This window comes from Procambarus clarkii, chromosome 25 (assembly GCF_040958095.1).
Source record: "Procambarus clarkii isolate CNS0578487 chromosome 25, FALCON_Pclarkii_2.0, whole genome shotgun sequence".
Lineage (NCBI taxonomy): Eukaryota > Metazoa > Arthropoda > Malacostraca > Decapoda > Cambaridae > Procambarus > Procambarus clarkii.
The window spans coordinates 6033904-6053821 of record NC_091174.1 but is presented as its reverse complement, the minus strand read 5'-3'; the positions used below and the strand labels follow the sequence as shown (position 1 = coordinate 6053821).

General features: G+C 42.2%; 2 protein-coding genes across 3 annotated transcripts in view; one reads left to right on the top strand and one right to left on the bottom strand.

Annotated features, from left to right (window-relative positions):
- LOC123756549 (protein escargot) overlaps window positions 1-18213 on the bottom strand; it is a 148860-nt gene extending 130647 nt beyond the window's left edge. For both annotated transcript variants that reach the window (XM_069331222.1, XM_069331223.1), the window contains exon 1: window positions 17939-18213. The gene's annotated coding sequence lies outside the window, so the exon portion shown is untranslated. The remainder of the gene's footprint in view (window positions 1-17938) is intronic.
- On the top strand, window positions 4655-7441 carry LOC138368345 (uro-adherence factor A-like). The gene is made up of 2 exons (XM_069330871.1): window positions 4655-5578; window positions 7427-7441. The coding sequence occupies exons 1-2, from the start codon at window positions 4655-4657 to the stop codon at window positions 7439-7441; spliced, it is 939 nt and encodes a 312-aa protein (XP_069186972.1).
- Window positions 18214-19918: the final 1705 nt, after the last annotated feature.

Sequence of the window (19918 nt, the reverse complement as noted above, 5' to 3'; positions counted from 1 at the left end):
CTGTCGCAAACCACACACTGATATAACTTACACTGCCTAATTAAGACATCACATGCCACCCACTAACTGCACACTCCACCCACTGACGATAACTCCGCACTCCACCCCTGATGATAACATCACACTATACCCCACTGACGATAACAACACACTCCACCCACTGACGATAACATCTCACTCCACCCACTGACGATAACATCTCACTCCACCCACTGACGATAACATAACACTCCTCCCACTGACGATAACATGGCATGTCACACCTAGGCCTACTGATTAAAACACCTCACTCCACTTAAATCATCGTATATACAAAACATCACCAGCTGTTTTGCACCAGATCCCACACCAACCTACGACAAGAAACACCAATTAACTATATTTAATGGTGATAATTACTTTATACGCAATAGATATAAACTATTCAAGCTGATCATTAAATTCATTACCCTCTATGGTAAATCCTGGAGTAAGCCTACTGCTAATAAATTCTGATATAAGATTTTACGAGAAGAAATAATTCATTTATAACACTCAAGATGAACAAAACATTTAACAATACCATAACCAGTGTTGGCTATTGTGGTTCAAAATACACCAATTGATGAAATGAAAATCTAAATGCAGGCGTCAAATATCGAATAGTGTTTCTACGTAAAAGTTGCTCATTTGATCTGGAGTTACTGTCTTCCCGCCAAAATGTGTTCCCGCGCTTACGACGTCACATCCGCCTAGCTTCCCATTTTCTGTGGACGCGCGCTCTGGGACCCCTGGAGACCGCCTTGGAAAGTAATGAAGTTAAAAAACAGGTAATATTGAAGCTCACTAAATTCAGTTATTTAGGTCATCTCTTTATACTTAGATTGCTGCTATACACACCAGAGTGAGTACATTAATAACGACCCGAAGCAACGTCAGTAACGATCTGAAATGTCAACGTCAATTACGACCTGAACTACGTTAATAACGACCTGAAACAACGCTAATAAGGACCTGAAACGACGTTAATAACGACCTGATAACCCCTATCACGTTAATAATGACTTGAAACAATATTTATAACGTCTTGAATGAACCTCAATAACGACCTGAATGAGCGTCAATAACCTGAAAAAAACTGAAACGTCAATAGTGACCTGAAACAACGGTGAGATAACTGCAAATTGACCTTAGTATTAGCTAAAGTGAAAATAACGCTTGTCACTATATAATCACCGTACGGTGGAGGTAGATACTATAATTTCTACTTTATTGCTTAAGCTTTATATATGTGGATTATTCACCGTGAATAAATCGTGTAAAACTGGTACAGTGTCCCATTTTCTTTCCTTGTGAAATGAGATCGAAAATATTAGAGTTAGCCCTGGAATTTACCAGCGTTTATATAAGAGCATTTTCCATGAAAGAAAATGGCGGCCCTCAGAACTTGCGGCCTCGTTCAGCCAACTACGGTAGTCAGACTCTGAACTCGTGTTATTTTTTTTTCGGAGAACCTGACATTCAGAGAGTGTGATCCCACATTATTGCTAATCCGGTAGTTAATTTTATCAATGTGAAATAAAATGCAATATTAATAAAGGTACAAAAGATTACATATATATTTTTTGTTGTATACAGGCCTAGGTACAACTTCACCTCACCCACTCTTCTTCCTTCTCCATGAAATTATTTAAAGTACGCGGATAAAAACATTCAGAAAAATGCGAAAGGTGTACCGAGCATATCAGTGATGTTCACTGAGAGTTTAGTTTAGTCCTGGACAACGTTCAGGACTAGAGTACGCCTCATGACTGAACAGTAATTCCTGGAAGATGGGTCGTTGGAGGGAATTATCTTTCTCAAAGGTGATATAGATGCTTCTTCAATAGTTTCTGGTTTATGAGAACATTTCCACCTAAGTTTGAAGAGAAAACGACCCGCTCACGACCACACTCAGGCAAGTTCTACCTCAGCCTAACAACGTCCACATAACCGCTGTTCAAGGCTTTGATTAAGTTCGAGAAATGTTTTCATGACTCTTGTCGACCATGGACGACCAAACCCAGACGAGAGAGCCTCTCCTCTCACACACACCTGTATAATTGAACTCCTCATTTGGTGCTGATGATTGTTTACACGAGTCCCTCCCTCCATGTATCAGAAAATGGAATCTGGGTTGGGGGGGGGGGGAGGTTCTTAGAAAAACGCGAATAATTTAGTTTATATACAGGTGTAAACTGCAGAGTGGAGAGACCTTGTCCAGCGCAAAGTGCTCCGTAATTTACAAATCACAATAGCGTGATATATCTAGGATAATTTTTTTTATTTGGAGCAGTATGGTAGGATCGAATCTGCGTTTTAGGTTACAAACCACGATGTGCTGAAAAGTAACATGACCTGGGGCCAGATTCACGAAGCAGTTACGCAAGTACTTACGAACGTGTACATGTTTCCTCAATCTTTGACGGCTTTGGTTACATTTATTAAACAGTTTACAAGCATGAAAACTTGCCAATCAACTGTTGTTATTGTTATAAACAGCCTCCTGGTGCTTCGGAGCTCATTAACTGTTTAATAATTGTAAACAAAGCCGCCAAAGATTGAGAAAAGATGGACAGGTTCGTAAGTGCTTGCGTTACTTCTTCGTGAATCTGGCCCCCCTAGAGTCAGTTCCACCTTATATCACGTTACGATTATATTTTGTGGATGTACAGCTGCTTGAATATTGTAACACATCATGAAAGATGTGAAATTAGGCGTATGAACTGGCATTAGCAGGATGTGACGAGGTGCAGTAATGTGGGGGGAACCATGTTGGTGGCCATATATGTGGTAATACCTAAGTAAAAAGCTATTCATTATGAATATGACTATGTCATATATATGAGCACAGCACGTCTCTCCACCCATCACGTGCACTCAGATCCCATGTCATGGATTCTCCTCTCATCACTGTATCGTTATCACCAACATGGCCAAAGTGGTTGGCACATTACCTGCCTCTGATCTACCTGTTGTTGGTTCCGGGAATCAGTGTCTCTGGGGCGGTCTGGTCTCTGACAAGGCCTCCTGGTTGGTGGTCTGGTCAATCAGGCTGTTAGACGCAGCTGATTGCAGTCTGACGTATGAATCACAGCCCATTTAATCAGGTATCCATTGAAGGTGTTACATTTTCCAAGTATATTTTATTATGTATCTCTCCCGCCGGCATCCCAGATAATATAAATTATAACATTCTAAGCGTTCCAATAATTTAGATGTTTCATTGAATAGATTCAGGCAGTACAAGACCTTTGCATCTCCTTTGACCTTCTCCAGGTAAGTAACTTCTCCAGATGATGAGTCACAATAACGTGACTGAAAAACTTTGACCAAACCATATACTAGAAATTGAAGAGTACGACGACGTTTCGGTCCTGTCCTGGACCATTATCAAGTCGATTGTGATGAGACGAGGGAGGATAAGGGTATAAAGTAGGCAAGAGAGATGGTTACCTACTTAACCATTCTCCATTCTCCAGCTTTGAATAGGGGTAGACCGCATGCAACAATATTCCACCCTAGTCTCTATTTGACGCAAAGTCTTGGGCCGAGGGACACTTCGTAAGTTACCTGAATTTACCCGAGGGCCACTGTCTCTAGTGGCCTCGAAGGAGACAAGAAGCCGGCGCCTTTTTAAAGGTCCCGCTCCCTCCTACCTCATCATTTCTAAGGGTTTTATCAAGCTGAATTTTAAACTGAAGTATTGCCTTTGCATTTATAGCTTCGGCGAATAGGAGATTCCATGGATTTATTACCTATTAGTAACAAGAAATGGTTTTCAGTCCTACATAATGGTTTGTTGAACTTGAAATTCTTGTCCCTTGTGAGAGTTACAGTTTAGCTTATTAAACTTGAAGTTGTTGCTCTCTAAGGGATGTTCCACTGCAGCTTATTAAACTTGAAGTTGCGTGGGTTACACGCAACTTCACGGTGGGTTGCTGAGCATGAATATATTGCTTCTTGTGTGGGGTACACTGGAACTTTAAAGAAGTGGTCCGACATTTATTATGGTTTTCGTTCACTACTCTTCTCTATACTTCTCTCCTCACCCACTACTTCGCCTTGCCTTGGGAAGGAACATATGTAGAAAACCAGGAACATATTGCAAGAGAAAAATAAGAAATAAATGGGAGGGAATTAAGAGTCAGAGTAACAGTAGGTAGGACTAAGACCTTTCCTACCCTTCCCTCCCATCCTCTACCTGCCCAGGTCTCTTAATCACCAGCAGGTGTACCTCTGAGACCACCTTTATTATACGTGATTCTTGAAGAATAGAGGAGGCATTGAGTCTGTCTATCAGGGGTCCTATGGAGGCCCCTCTACTGACCCTCGGACGGTGGGGCCTCCCATGACTGGCTTGGCATTTGCTCGCCTTGCTTCGTCTTGGAACCTGTGGGGTGAATTTTGGAATCTGTGGGGTGAATCTTGGAACCTCTGGGGTGAATCTTGGAACCTCTGGGGTGAATCTTGGAACCTCTGGGGTGAATCTTGGAACCTCTGGGGTGAATCTTGGAATCTGCGGGGTGAATCTTGAAACTTGGAGGGGAATCTTGGAAAAAAGGTGAGTAAATAAGTAATCATCAAAGAAGGAGGAACATTGCTGAATCTTCGTGCAGTGATATAGCTTGTTGCAATGGTAAGCCTCATTAAATGTAGTCAATCTCGGCACCTTGATGAATCTCGGTACCTTGATGAATCTCGGTACCTTGATGAATCTCAGTACCTTGATGAATCTCGGTACCTTGATGAATCTCGGCACCTTGATGAATCTCGGTACCTTGATGAATCTCGGTATCTTGATGAATCTCGGTACCTTGATGAATCTCGGTACCTTGATGAATCTCCGTACCTTGATGAATCTCCGTACCTTGATGAATCTCCGTACCTTGATGAATCTCCGTACCTTGATGAATCTCGGTACCTTGATGAATCTCCGTACCTTGATGAATCTCCGTACCTTGATGAATCTCCGTACCTTGATGAATCTCCGTACCTTGATGAATCTCCGTACCTTGATGAATCTCGGTACCTTGATGAATCTCGGTACCTTGATGAATCTCGGTACCTTGATGAATCTCGGTACCTTGATGAATCTCCGTACCTTGATGAATCTCGGTACCTTGATGAATCTCGGTACCTTGATGAATCTCGGTACCTTGATGAATCTCCGTACCTTGATGAATCTCCGTACCTTGATGAATCTCGGTACCTTGATGAATCTCCGTACCTTGATGAATCTCCGTACCTTGATGAATCTCCGTACCTTGATGAATCTCGGTACCTTGATGAATCTCGGTACCTTGATGAATCCCGGTACCTTGATGAATCTCCGTACCTTGATGAATCTCCGTACCTTGATGAATCTCCGTACCTTGATGAATCTCCGTACCTTGATGAATCCCGATACCTTGATGAATCTCCGTACCTTGATGAATCTCGGTACCTTGATGAATCTCCGTACCTTGATGAATCCCGGTACCTTGATGAATCTCAGTACCTTGATGAATCTCCGTACCTTGATGAATCTCCGTACCTTGATGAATCTCGGAATATTGATGTCTCCCATCTATTATTCTTTCCGTCTTTCCTTCCTTCCTTCTATCCGTCTTTCATTAGCGTCTTCCTTCCCAGATTTTTATATTTTCTTCCTTACTTCCCCACTTATTTCCTCCTTAGAAACTATTTAACCTTCCTGTGGTAACACAATATTGGCTTTGACTGTCTAATGGTTTTTAACCCCATACCTCTCACAGAAGCCTCACTCACCATTTTTTCCCCTTCCTTCTTCCCCTTTCCCTCTTCCCCCCTCCCCTCTTCCCCTCCCTATCCCCTCTCCATCAATACCCTCCCTATCTTCTCTCCTCCTCCTCCCTTGTGCAGCAGTGAGCCAGACTCCCTGGTTGATCAGATTACAAAACCAATTATGATCGTAGTTGCCAGTCATTGGTTGTGGGTGGGAGGGGTTGGGGGGGGGTTGGATGAGGGGGAAGGGGTGTTAGGGGGTGAGGGGAAGGGGGCCAGGGAAGGGGGGCGTGAGGGGAAGGGGGACAGGGAAGGGGGTCGTGAGGGGAAGGGGGCCAGGGTATGGGGGGTGAGGGGAAGGGGGCCAGGGAAGGGGGGCGTGAGGGGAAAGGGGCCAGGGTAGGGGGAGATGAGGGGTAGACTAGCCACGTGCCCAAAAACCAACAGGGAAGGGTTGGCCACACCTGGAGACACCCTCAAGAGCACTGTATTTTTATCGTTGTGTTAATTGACTTGTTCTTCAGTGATGAGTCGTGTTGTCGTCGTGTGGTGTCCTGGGGCCAGATTCACGCAAGCACTTACGAACCTGTACATCTTTTCTCAATCTCTGGCGGCTTTGTTTCCAATTATCAAACAGTTAATGAGCTCCGAAGTACCAGGAGGCTGTTTATAACAATAACAACAGTTGAATGGGAAGTTTTCATGCTTGTAAACTGTTTAATAAATGTAACCAAAGCCGTCAAAGATTGAGGAAAGATATACACGTTCGTAAGTGCTTTCGTGAATCTGGCTACTGGACAGTTGGTGCGAGAGTCGTGTTGTGTCCTGGGAATTAGTGTTAGCATGACAAACAATTTTGTCAAAATTGCACTTAGAGCAACTATGTGTAAACAGGACCTGCCTTGCATGATGCAACAGCCCCACTGCAGCATTTATCTCTTATTAATAGACAAAAGCATTAACACGCATATTCCACTTTGCATTCCATTCGAATCATTATATGAACGGATAAATTAAATTTGTCAAAGGTAGGGCTACTTTTCAAACTGCAGTGCAGTGGTCAATGCAGCTTCAGTCGATTTACAACCAAAATAGACCGGGTTCGATTCCCGTGTAAAAAGGAGACTTTTTCCCCTGATGCACTGTTCACCTAGCAGAAAACACTTGAGAGTTAAGAAACTGTTGTGGATGGCATCCTGACAGAGGTCAGTCACTGGCCTATTTGATCCCCGGCAAGCCAACCAAAGCTTCCTGTGAGCGAAGCCTGTCCTCCTAAGGTTTCTCAGCGCCAAGAAACTGTCGTACTAAGGTGCCCTTATCCTAACCTACCAGAGGACCCGAAATAGAAAACAGGACAATATATCAATTTCGCAAGCTGCGGCTATTTTCTATTACGACAAATTTTGCCCTTAGGTAGAATATACGTCAAAATGCGACGGTCTATTAGGAGAACAAGTTGCTCCCAAGAAAAAGCCAATATTATTTTACATTCTTTTATTTCTTGATATAAATTATAAATTTATTTACTTATTTTCGGTCGTGAAAACATTCATTTGATGTGGAGGGGCATTCACCTCCACGAGGAAGGTCAAGTCTGTTGCTAGATTAGTTCTCCCACTTATTTTCATTTTATATTAATATTTCCCGTTTTCTTTACTCTTAGAAACCAGACGAGTAAGCAACCAATGGGAAACAAATGGGTAAGTAACAATTAGTAACCAAATGGGCAAGCGATAATCGGAAATATTTTCCACGTGCGACAAAGTTCACTTAAACAACATTCACTTAATTTTTTTTACTTAGTTATACTTTTTTAAGTTTGTTCATTCCCTGCTTCCGAGGAAGTCAAAGTCGACACAACAAATTCAAAACACAAGCAAGGAATTATACAGTCCTTACAATGGGAATATTTGGGTCAAATTAAATGGCATTACGCAGGCTTGTTCTTTTGCGAACAACAACAGATTATTGGAGTTGGTTGCAATGTACCGGAATCGTCGAGGGTTGCAAGTGCAAGTTTTGTAAACCACCGTAGTTCAGTGATTTAAAATTTTTCCCAAATTTCATAGTGATTTAACCAAATTATATACAAGCATTCTGTATGCAAACACGTATTGCATAAAATTACATTAATGTTAACTTTGATTTAAGACCAATAGAACGCTAGAGCTCCTATATATTACACTGAAGTGTCTATCAATAGACTAAACATGCCAGACACTATTATAAGGAACTTTGATCAAGTTTTAATAATCTAATCGTCAATATTACTCTTAAATTTAACCTCATTTATCAATTAATGCACAATTGGCATTCCAGTCACTCATATTTAACCTAAAACCTCAGTCAATACTTCAGACATAGCTATAGTATCTGATTTCCCGGAAACCTAACATCTTAGCTGACATTGTAATTATAAGGTGTGAAGGATAGTTGAAATTTTTAGTGTAATAATTTCCGTTGAAGTCTGATAAAAGCCCTTTTGTGCCCTCGGTAATCCTTTTTGCGCTACCGCTCACAGAACGAGTATGGGGTGAATAATAAACTAGCCGCCTCCGGCGGCAACAATAAATCAAATAGTGATTACCAAGAGTGTGTAAAATATTTTGAAAATGTTCTAAGATTCAGGAGTAATTAATTTATCAGTATTCACAAAAGTCTCCTTCACTTCACTTATGCCTAAAGTACTTTTCTCACATCAGATGAAGCTGCCCTGATGTGGAAAAGGGAGATAGAAAGAAAGTGAGAGAAAGAGAAAGCAATCATAAAACCATGTTCATCAAATATGTTATTTGCAACTGTGTAAATAAATTCCACACATAGACACACCAGATGCAATAAATATTTAATTAACAAATCCTCTCTAACAAATCAAAACCAAAGCTGATGACAACTCGATTGGATAATTGAATCGATTCAATCTCTTGTCGCCATGCCCCAATCACCTCGTTAGTTTGAATGTTTACATAAGCAGAGGGTGACCGTATCCGAGTGAGCTCGTCAGATTAATTGGCTGGGGTTATACAGGTGAACCTCGTTATCGCCCTGTGTATATGTGCACAAGAAAGTGATATGTTTATAGTCTGTTCAATGAAGGATTTCACCCGATCATACGTAGGTGACGAGTTTATATATGGGCAGAATATGGTCTTAATTCGAAAATACTTGGATGATAAATTAATGGAATGGGCAGTGAATGATCTTAATCCAATCACACTTTGGTCATAAAGAAATCCTTCATACCGAAATCAACGTCTCCAAGATTGGACTGGAAAGGCCCCCACAGTAAAACACTTATTTGTATTTGTTTTTATACACAACCAACTTAAGAGCATAACATAAACAACATAGAAAGTTTAAGTAAGGCAGCTCCCATTTCTACCAGTCCTCCCACTCTCTTGTATGTCTAATCTACGCTTGAAACCCGCCAATGACCCCACGCCATATATGCTACCGGAAACCTGTTCCACAAGTCCACAACCCTATTTACAGACCAGTATTTACGCAGTTTTCTTCTTATTCTTAACTTATCCAATTTGTATTTTCATTGTTTCGTGTTCTATTTCGTACTGATATATCTAGTACCCAGTTAATATGCTCTTGATATACCCCTTCATCCATATGCAAACTTCAATGACGTCCCTCCCTACTTTTCGCTTTTCTAGAAGATGTAAATTAAGCTTTCTTGATCTTTCTTCATAACGGAGGTTCCTAACTCGTGGGATTGGCGTTGGACTAGCACTCAGTTATCTCGACTTGACAAACGCCAAGTTTGAAGTAGTTTGGCCTTATTAGATGCGCACGAACCTCCAAAACCAACGTAGCCTATCAAGAAATTATGATCAATAATAGTACAATTCGTCAAAATTGCTGTGGTTTTAATTGTACTAATGCACTGAAATACGAACGCTGTGGTCAAAAGCGTGTCTGATTTAACGGGCAGCCTCATCCAGTTTTGCAGGGTGACTGTTGGGTGTAATGGGACGGTCATTGGCGGGTAATCCCTTATGACTATTTTCATTGGTGTTTTTGGACATAGAAAAATACTTAGTCATATCAAACCAAGGGATCATGGGAAGCCTAAACTCGGTATCCTTAGGAGCCCAAACTTGGTATCTTTAGGAGCCAAACTTCGCATCTTGAGGAGCTGAAAATTATTAACTTAAATATACAAGCCTTTAGAAGACATATTTAGAAATTTGCAATTTGCTGTCTATTATATATATATATATATATATATATATATATATATATATATATATATATATATATATATATATATATATATATATTATATATATATATATACACACGTTTGAATTTACCAATGTAGGTGAACCAAAATAAACAACGTGCCACTACTGTGCATCACTGCGCAATATTCGTGTTTGGACACAAGCCATGAAACACATTTAGGACCAGACTGTCCTTGTAACACACAGTGGTGGACACATGTCGCTTGCAAGACGAGAGATCAGAGGCCCAAGGCATCCGTGGGCTTAGCCTGGGATCAGGGGAATAGTGAACGAGGTCTTAGCGATGTTTCAAGACGGGAAAATATTATCTGTGGATTGCTTCAGATGAAAGAACGCCGAAAGAAACGACGTGCGTGGTATATGATGTGTTTGTGTGGAGTGAGAGAGAGGGGGCCCCTGCAGGTGGCTGTGTGCGGACGGTTGAGTAGCACACAGTGGCCTGATGGGGGGGGGGGGAGGTAGGCAGGAAGCTGTGTGTGAAGATGAAGCTGGAGGCTGGTGGATGAGGGTGTGGGTGAGTGAGGGCGTCGAGTGAACCAGTTCAAACACTCCAACAAGCAAATATCAGATGCCACTCAGTCTCATAATACCATAAACGGCATCCACGTGAAAATGCACCTTTCAACCCCACATAAAACAAAAAATAAACAGATTAGTAAACTAAATATGAATAGAACATCTCTAAGAATTACTTACATTTACATAATATTCAGAAAATCTATTTGTAATAATAGAACAATTTTTGCACGAGCTACATTAGCTCTACATTAACCACGTGTTTGGTGTAAATTATAATTGTTAATCAGATAAAAATTCAGATGAGGATATGATAATGCATTACAAGCTGAATAAGGTATTAGCACGGCGGCCAGAGTGCCTGAGGATAACACTATATGGTGGGCCGTGTTCTGTATAAATGATGTTAATAAGGTTATATATATCTACTGTACACTATCATGTTATATCTATACAATGCATACACGCACTCACACACTCTTGCACGCACGCCCGCGTATACACACACACACACACACACATTTGAAACTGTGTATGGAGGCTGACTCCATACACAGTTTCAAATGTAGATATGATAGAGCCCAATAGGCTCAGGAATCTGTACACCAGTTGATTGACGGTTGAGAGGCGGGACCAAAGAGCCAGAGCTCAACCCCCGCAAGCACAATTAGGTGAGTACAATTAGGTGAGTACACACACACTTGGTCCAAGAAATGCCTACTGGAGCTCAACACGAGCAAGTGTAAGGTAATGGAAATGGCAACAGGTGACAGGAGACCAAATAAACGGTACACAATGAAGAGAAACTTCCTTCCTGAAAAGACTAGAGCAACACACCTCAGAGTGGACACAACACCAATCCTAACTCCCGAGAATAATATAAACAAGATGTCATCAGCAGCATACTCAACACTTGCCTACGTGGGACCAGTTTTAGAACATGCCACCCTATCGTGAAGCCTCGAATCTTAAACAAAACACATGAAGAAACTCGAAAAGATTCAGAAGTTTGCGACGAAGCTGGTCCCAGAAATGCATGGGATGGGATATGAAGAGCGACCGAAGGAACTAAACCTACCGACGCTATAAAAGAGAGAGAGAGAGAGAGAGAGAGAGAGAGAGAGAGAGAGAGAGAGAGAGAGAGAGAGAGAGAGAGAGAGAGAGAGAGAGAGAAGACATGATAGAGACGTAGGTTCAGCCGGGGGGGGGGGGGGGTGACCATTCCTAACGAATCACCCTAAGAATTTTATTAGCAAGACGTCAGCAACCCTTCCTTCTAAAATAATATTACTTATAGTAACCATTAGGTCGAAAGTAGCTATATGTAGTGATGGACACCAAAATGCTCACTTTTTGTTCTTTTAATGTCATAGAGTCCAGAAAAATAAAGTTAAAAACCAAACTTGAACATTCCTAGGCTTAGTATAGCACATATGTATACTATATTAGGACTAAGTGTGTATTAGGACTAGAATTGCAAGTAAAGGTTAGATTAGTTACTATATGTTGCGCTTAAAAAAAAAATCCCGTATGACCAAATTCAGTCATGCAAAACGTCAACTTTTGGTGGTCCATCACTACATATTGGTACTTTCGACGAAATAATTAGTAAATGTTCTATCATTACAGGAAGACAACAGTTGTAAAACAAGTAAACGAGCGGCTCTTTCGTTCTTAATTGTCAGAATGCACCTGGCGCTACACAAAAGAATTTTACACGAACATGAAAGCAAAGTTGGAGCAACTGGAATAGTGCTAATGTGGGTGAGAAGAAACCTCAAGGCAGAAAACAGAGGGTAACCGTGAGAGAGAGAGAAGTCGAGGTGGCTACATGCTACAAGAGGGGCTCTGCAAGGATCGGTACTAAGGCCCATTCTGCTCCTAATATATATCAGTGACTAGACAGAAAAGAGGGGATCATTCATATCCCTGTTCGAAGATGATGCAAAACTGATGAGAAGAACTGGAACATAAAAAGACTGCGGGAGTTTGCGAGATGAAATTGACGTGTTTCAGATATGGTCATAAAAATGGCTTCTAGATTTTAACCATGACAGATATAAAATAATTTTGAAAGGAGTGTGAAGATCCCTGGAACAATACAATGTAAACAAGATATTTATTTTTAATTCGCCCTGACCAGACAGTAGAGTGACGGTCTAGGCTTATTGCAAATTGGGGTTCAATTCCCGTCCATCCCGGGGGAACTTGGCATCATTCCTTCCCTCCGTCCTATCCCAAATCCTTATCCTCATCCCTTCCAAGTGCTATATAGTCGTAATGGCATCAATTTTTCTTGATGATTACCTTATAATTACCCGACCTTACCGTCTGAACTCTGACATAGTCGACGATCTTGGAGTTTAAGCAAACCCAAACTGGTCAACAGTGTAAAGTATTACACAAATTTACATCTGTAGCATGCGCAAAACTGACAATTATTTAGGAAGCATTTAAACCTAGACAAGGATTATAAAAGGATTAAAACTTAGACAAGGATTATAAAAGGATTAAAACTTAGACAAAGATAATAAAAAGATTAAAACCTTGATATAGATTCCTCCAGGAAACTGTATTCAACCAATGTATGACCGAACCATAAGTATGCTTTGACAAGGCAGGGAGCCTGATGGCTGAGTGGACATCGCTCGGTATTCGTAGTCCTAAGGTTCCGGTTTCGATCCCCGGTGGAGGCGGAAACAAATGGGCAGAGTTTCAACCTGAGGCCCCCTGTTCACCTAGCAGTAGCTAGGTACCTGGGAGTTAGACAGCTGCTACGGACTGCTTCCTAGCGATGCGTAACAAAAAGGAGGCTTGGTCGAGGACCGGGCCGTGGGGACGCTAAGCCCCGAAATCATCTGAAGATAACCTCAAGATAAGATGCACCTCCAACCTAAAGCCCCCGCCTGGAAATGCCACAAATATCATATTTAATGATATATAGAAATGATATTTATCAAATACTTCTTCCTAAAATGAAGGAAAAGACTCGGACAATTCACCCTCACCACGCTGGAGAAAACATTAAATAAAGTAGATACAAAACTAACAAAACTAGAGGACATGGGAGGAAAAAATAGTAACCACAAACACAAATAAACCGAAGAACTGCCAGAAAATAGACTCAAATAGAATGGACTACAAAGAGAATTTGTAGAGTGAGTAATTAGGGGTTATGAAATTGTGATGAGTTTCCCTAAGGTACATAATGCACTGAATTTGTGTGTAACCTAATTCAAATATTAAATGTTCAAACATTTTTGAATAAAGATTTTTGTAATGTGAAAATTGAATAATACAATGAACGTGAGCTCACTTGGTCGTAAAGAACTATTACTCAACCATGCAAATCCATATTCTTAACACACACAGGAGAAGAGTCAGGATAGATTGTGAGGCATTGCAAACGAATGTGGACATTCTCCAAAAGTAGCCTGAAGAATGGCTGCTAGAGTTTAACCCAGCAAAATGCAAAGTTATGATGATTGGAGCAGGAGTGCGAAGACCAGTGCAGCAATATAGAATGAAAGGAAGACAGATTCTTTAATCACAAAAGGAGAACAACCTGGGAGTGGCCATAACCCCAAATCTGATGCTAGAAGCCCACATAAGCAGGATAACAACAGCTGCATATGGCATATATCTTGAGGTTATCTTGAGATGATTTCGGGGCTTTTTAGTGTCCCCGCGGCCAGGTCCTCGACCAGGCCTCCACCCCCAGGAAGCAGCCCGTGACAGCTGACTAACACCCAGGTACCTATTTTACTGCTAGGTAACAGGGGCATAGTGTGAAAGAAACTCTGCCCATTGTTTCTCGCCGGCGCCTGGGATCGAACCCAGGATCACAAGTCCAGCGTGCTGTCCGCTCGGCCGACCGGCTCCCCTAAATACTGGCCAACATACATTTATCCTCCAGAAATCTGGAGAAAGGAGTTTTCCGGGCCCCTATATACAGCGAAGGTGAGACCCCACACTTGAATATGCATCCCAGTATGGAACCCTTACCTAAAAAAGGACGAAGAGAAACTAGAAAATGTCCAGAGATATGCAACAAGACTTGTGCCTGAGTCGAAGGGCTTAAGCTATGGAGAAAGACCGATGGAACCGGGACTTTCCTTTCCGCCAGTGTGGTGAGATATCGGGTATATGATATAAAAGATTCTATGGGAACTTGATAAGGTAGATAAAGCAGCATTGTTCAGAGCGAGGAACAGCAAAACGAGGGGGGTCATGGATGGAAACAAAACCCAGATGAGTCACATGTACGCCAGAAAATATCAATGTCAGAGCTGTCAATAAACGGATCAGGACGTAGACGTTGTTGAATCTGATTCGATTCAACGTTGTAAATGTAAATGTGATAACAGCGTGAGAAATGAGTCACGAGAACGTTAGGAAGGCGGGGCCAGGAGCCTAGTTCGACCCTCAAAGCACATCTAGGTGAATACACAGATACAGGGCCTTGTGGACGAGTGGACAGCGCTCGGGGGGAGTAGTCCAACGGTTCGATTGCAGAGTTTCTTTCTCCCGATACACCTGTTCACCAATATGTTAATAAGTACTTGGAAATTACACAGCTGCTATGCGCGGCATCCTGGGGATGTGTGTTTGTGTGTGTGTGTGTGTGTGTGTGTGTGTGTGTGTGTGTGTGTGTGTGTGTGTGTGTGTGTGTGTACTCACCTAGTTGTGCTTGCGAGGGTTGAGCTTCGGCTCTATAGTCCCACCTCTGTCAATCAACTGGTGTATGTGTGCGCTCGCGCATTAAAGATAAATATTAAATATGTAGTAGATACGACAGGAAAACTGGTCGCTAAGAGAACGAACATCAGCAGCAACAGAAGCAGCAAGAGCAGCAGACATACACCACGAACAGTTGCAGCAGCCTGAGCAGTATCGACAGCAGCAGCTGCAGAACTATAGCATTACCATAATCACGATCATCACAAGGCTGATGATAACCTCAACAATAAGTGAAGAGCGTAATGAACAAACCTACGCAGGGGGATTCAGGTTCGTTAATACCTTAATTAAGAAGAACACGGTCCCTCTCTCTCTCTCTCTCTCTCTCCCCCCCCTCTCTCTCTCTCTCTCTCTCTCTCTCTCTCTCTTTCTCTCTCTCTCTTTCTCTCTCTCTTTCTCTCCCTCTCTCTCTCTCCACCTACTATCATGTTCCTGACGCCATTATGGTACTCAGAACAAATTTATCGAAGGTGGATTATGGTACAAGAAGTTAGAGGAAAGAGAAGCGGGGATGGACATGTTGTGTATGGAGAGAGAGAGAGAGAGAGAGAGAGAGAGAGAGAGAGAGAGAGAGAGAGAGAGAGAGAGAGAGAGAGAGAGAGAGAGAGAGAGAGAGAGACCAATCACGACAGCTGAGGTGCAGTATCCTGGCCACACAAAAACTCTCCGTTGGAGTCGTCTGGGGGAGGCATGTTGACTCACACCAGGTGCTGTGTGCACCACCTGCCCCTCCGCTCCTTCTTCATCCCTCCCTCCAGATACTTACGCCCTCCCAACAGATACTTGCTCCCTCCCTCCTAGCTCTCCCTCCCTCTCTCCAGATACTTACTCCCTCCTTCCAGGCTCACTCCAACCCTCCTGCCATTCCCTAACTCCATCTTTCCAGACCCCTCAGAATCCCTTTCTCCATCACTCCAGGGGCCCCCCCCCCCTCACTCCAGACGCCTCGGTATCCCTCCCTCCATCATTCTATTCCCTCCCACCGCCCCTCCAGCACACTAATCTCTTACAATCGGTGGAGGCCAAACACATTGTTGTGTGAGCTTTATGTATTGGATGATTATGACTCAGGTTAACCCGTGTACACTGCTGTTAATGGTAAACTGAAGGGTTAATAATACAATTATACCACTGTACATGTTCAATTCTCCAAGAAAATAAGTTTTCAATGTGTTCTGAATAAGCTTTTACATGTTGCGCATCTTTTCTAAATTCAGACTTTAAAGGCTTTGTTGCGTAGGCTTTATTGATTAGTGTTTGGAAAATTGGGATGAGGAGGAAGGGTATGCAGACGAGGAACCGAGATATAAGGACTTCGAGCAGCCACATCGAACAGCGTGGTTGATAGGACCAGGAACCAGGAGGTCTGGTCAGAGACCGGGCCCGCGGGGACACTAATCTTTGCAATCTTCAACAGGTAGTTCGTTTATTAGCGAAGCTGCCTGTATATCATATGTGTTGAATTTATTCATATGTGGTCAAAATAACAGTATTATACAAAAATAGACACACTACGTATACGTTTATGTATATATGAATATGTATTACTCGTTATTCTACTGGTATAAATTAGAAACACAATGCTTCCAGTGCTATGAAACCAATTAAAGCGCAATTTTTTAGAGGCTGTCTAGTAATCATTCTTGATAAATGGGTGAGACAGTTGAGGAGAGGAATCTTAGAGTGAACATCAGTCTAAGGGGTCCCGAACGCCAGGGAGAGGCATCAGATCTCATATGTCAATCTTCAACTTTAGAGGTAAAAACAAAGGGGTTCACTCATCTTAGCACTCTGGCCGCATATAACTTTTATCTATAATCGAGTATGATTGCCATCTGCCGGGGGTATCACTATGTATCTACATGCTGCGAGACGTCGCTATGTATCCATTTGCTGCCAGCCACACGCACCCAAAAGCCAGACGAACCCTCAAGTTCGAATATTTACATGTAGTCGCATGTTTCCGAACATACAGTGAAAATAGACAGAAAGTGTGAGGGGGGTAGATCCGTCAGAACACCGTCTCGCGGGCCTTATCGGACAGTAGTTGACGCCCCTCATAATGAGGTCGACGGATCTCCTGCCGTAATCTCCGAGATCCTGAGACGGATGGATTCATAAGGCGAGACAGGTGCAAAAATGTTCACCTTGGCGGCTTCCTGATAGTGAGATAACAGCAAGATGGTGTAAGTCAATGGTGGTGATCAAAGTCAGATGGTGTAAGTCAATGGTGGTGCAATCCGTTCTCGCAAATTTAATAAGTCAATATTGACTTATTAAATATGTGCATAGGTGACATACTTAACATAATAGATAACCTTAAAAAGATTCATAGAAAACACCGACCTTACCTAACCTTGTTAGTATCTTAAGATAAGCATCTTATTGCTTCGTAATTACAATTATTACCTAACCTATAATAGGTATAGGTTGTGGGGATGGGCCTCGCCTTTGACAAGCCTAGCCTGAGGACACGTTGCTGCACTGACAACACACCGAACCTTAACTATTTGCCCCTGTTCACCCAGCAGTAACTGGGGACCTGGTTGTTGGACGATCTGTTGGTCGTGTTCCAGAGAAAAGATCAAACCTTGCCAACAAGAGTCATAAATCGACTATTCCTATACTCGTGTTAAAAATACCAAAACATAACATACACTTACCGTGACCAATCTCGTCGACCCAATTACACGATCTCCTTGTTTACACTTTAAGGCGGGAGCACCAATCACCGTTTAAACAACGCGGACACGCACGAGTCCACTGATTTCAACAAAATTACTCTCGATAACACTAGCTGACTAACACTAACGAATATTTGTTGTCAAATGCAAGGTTGGAATACAACACAATGCAACATATTGATCTAGAACGATGTTTTTGAGCTTCCGACAGTTGCCAGTGAGAGAGCGTCCTCGCTAATTCAGGTATGGGAGAGTATGGCACCCCGACCACAGGTTACACACGTCCAAGCTGTGGTTAACACCGAAGACGTAATTATCAATGTAAACAAATTGTGTTATCAAAAAGCGATGTATTTTCTTATCCAAAATTTAATATTATTGTTGGTTAGAATTTTGTGTATAAATAGTACAAGGTTAGGTTAGGTTTTGTTCTGTTGCCAATCATTTGTATTTGAAGTATCGGGTGAAGCATTTGCGGAGGCGAGATTCGAATCGAGGACGTCGGCCAACTCGCCCTCAGACCAAGTCCATTGCATGATGTGCATATTTAGACGTTGGTTAGGTTAGGTTAGGTTCTGTAGGCGATTAATTGTATTTATTATATGTGGGTGAAGCATTTACAGCGTTGTGGTTTGAACAAAACTCGTCAGCGAAGCACTTGTTCCGGAAGTGTTCGAACGTCATCAGTTGTGAGTCGTGTGTAAACCGTTTTCCATTCATTGCCTCGTTAATTCAGCGGCTGTCAATAGTTAAATAATGAAATTCACTTTACACGTGACTCGTTGTATGCCCGAGTGACGGGCATACACGATGACGGGCATCCAACGAGTCACGTGTAAAGTGAATTTCATTATTTAACTATTGACGGCCGCCGGATTAACGAGCAAATAGTTAATGTTTACGAGTATGGGTTGGCTTCATCAGGTCAAATAGAAAAACGTTGTCTATCAATGTGTTTTCAAAGTAATGGCAACCATATAGAGCATAATGTGTTAATAAAGCTTCACGTAGATAATAAGTGTTAATTTTCGATTGGTGTGGAGATCTGTGGATCACCTTGAGCCAGATTCACGAAGCAGTTGCGCAAGTACTTACGAACGTGTACATCTTTCCTCAATCTTTGACGGCTTTGGTTACATTTATTAAACAGTTTACAAGCATGAAAACTTGCCAATCCACTGTTGTTATTGTTATAAATAGCCTCCTGGTGCTTCGGAGCTCATTAACTGTTTAATAATTGTAAACAAAGCCGCCGAAGATTGAGAAGAGATGTACAGGTTCGTAAGTGCTTGCGTAACTGCTTCGTGAATCTGGCCCCTTGTTATCAAACAATGTGCTCTTCAAACATCAATAGATTGTGAAGCTCTTCTCGAAAAATACTTGTAATCTCGACCAAAACAAGCGCCAATATAACCTTTGACCTCCCTTTAATCAAGGAAGTCATGGAAATGTTGATTGATTTCCTCTGACCTTTTCAGGAATTGAACCAAGGCTTTCCTAATAGAAGACAGACACCCATTGAAGAAACCCAGAGGTTGCAAGTGGTAGTCATAACCCCCACATGTTATTAGAACCCATTAGAACACAGAACACCCTGCAGGCGATGAGTCACAATAACGTGGCTGAAGTATGTTGACCAGACCACACACTAGAAATTGAAGGGACGACGACGTTTCGGTCCGTCTTGGACCATTCTCAAGTCGATTGTGATGAGGAGGTAGGGACAGGCAATAAATAGGCAAGAGAGAGCTGAGAATGGTCCAGGACGGACCGAAACGTCGTCGTCCCTTCAATTTCTAGTGTGTGGTCTGGTCAACAGAACACCCTGCGGTACCGGTCATAACAGTAAAGATATTACAGCGAGGAATTTTCTCTGTAATGCAGGTGTGGCATTTGTACTTCACCTGGGTAGCACCGGTACCTCATCTAAGTGGTAACCGGTTAGAAGGGGAGAAGGGG

Bases quoted from the DNA above. Each gene is read 5' to 3' on its own strand.
- LOC138368345 (XM_069330871.1), top strand. From the start codon at position 4,655: ATGGTAAGCCTCATTAAATGTAGTCAATCTCGGCACCTTGATGAATCT.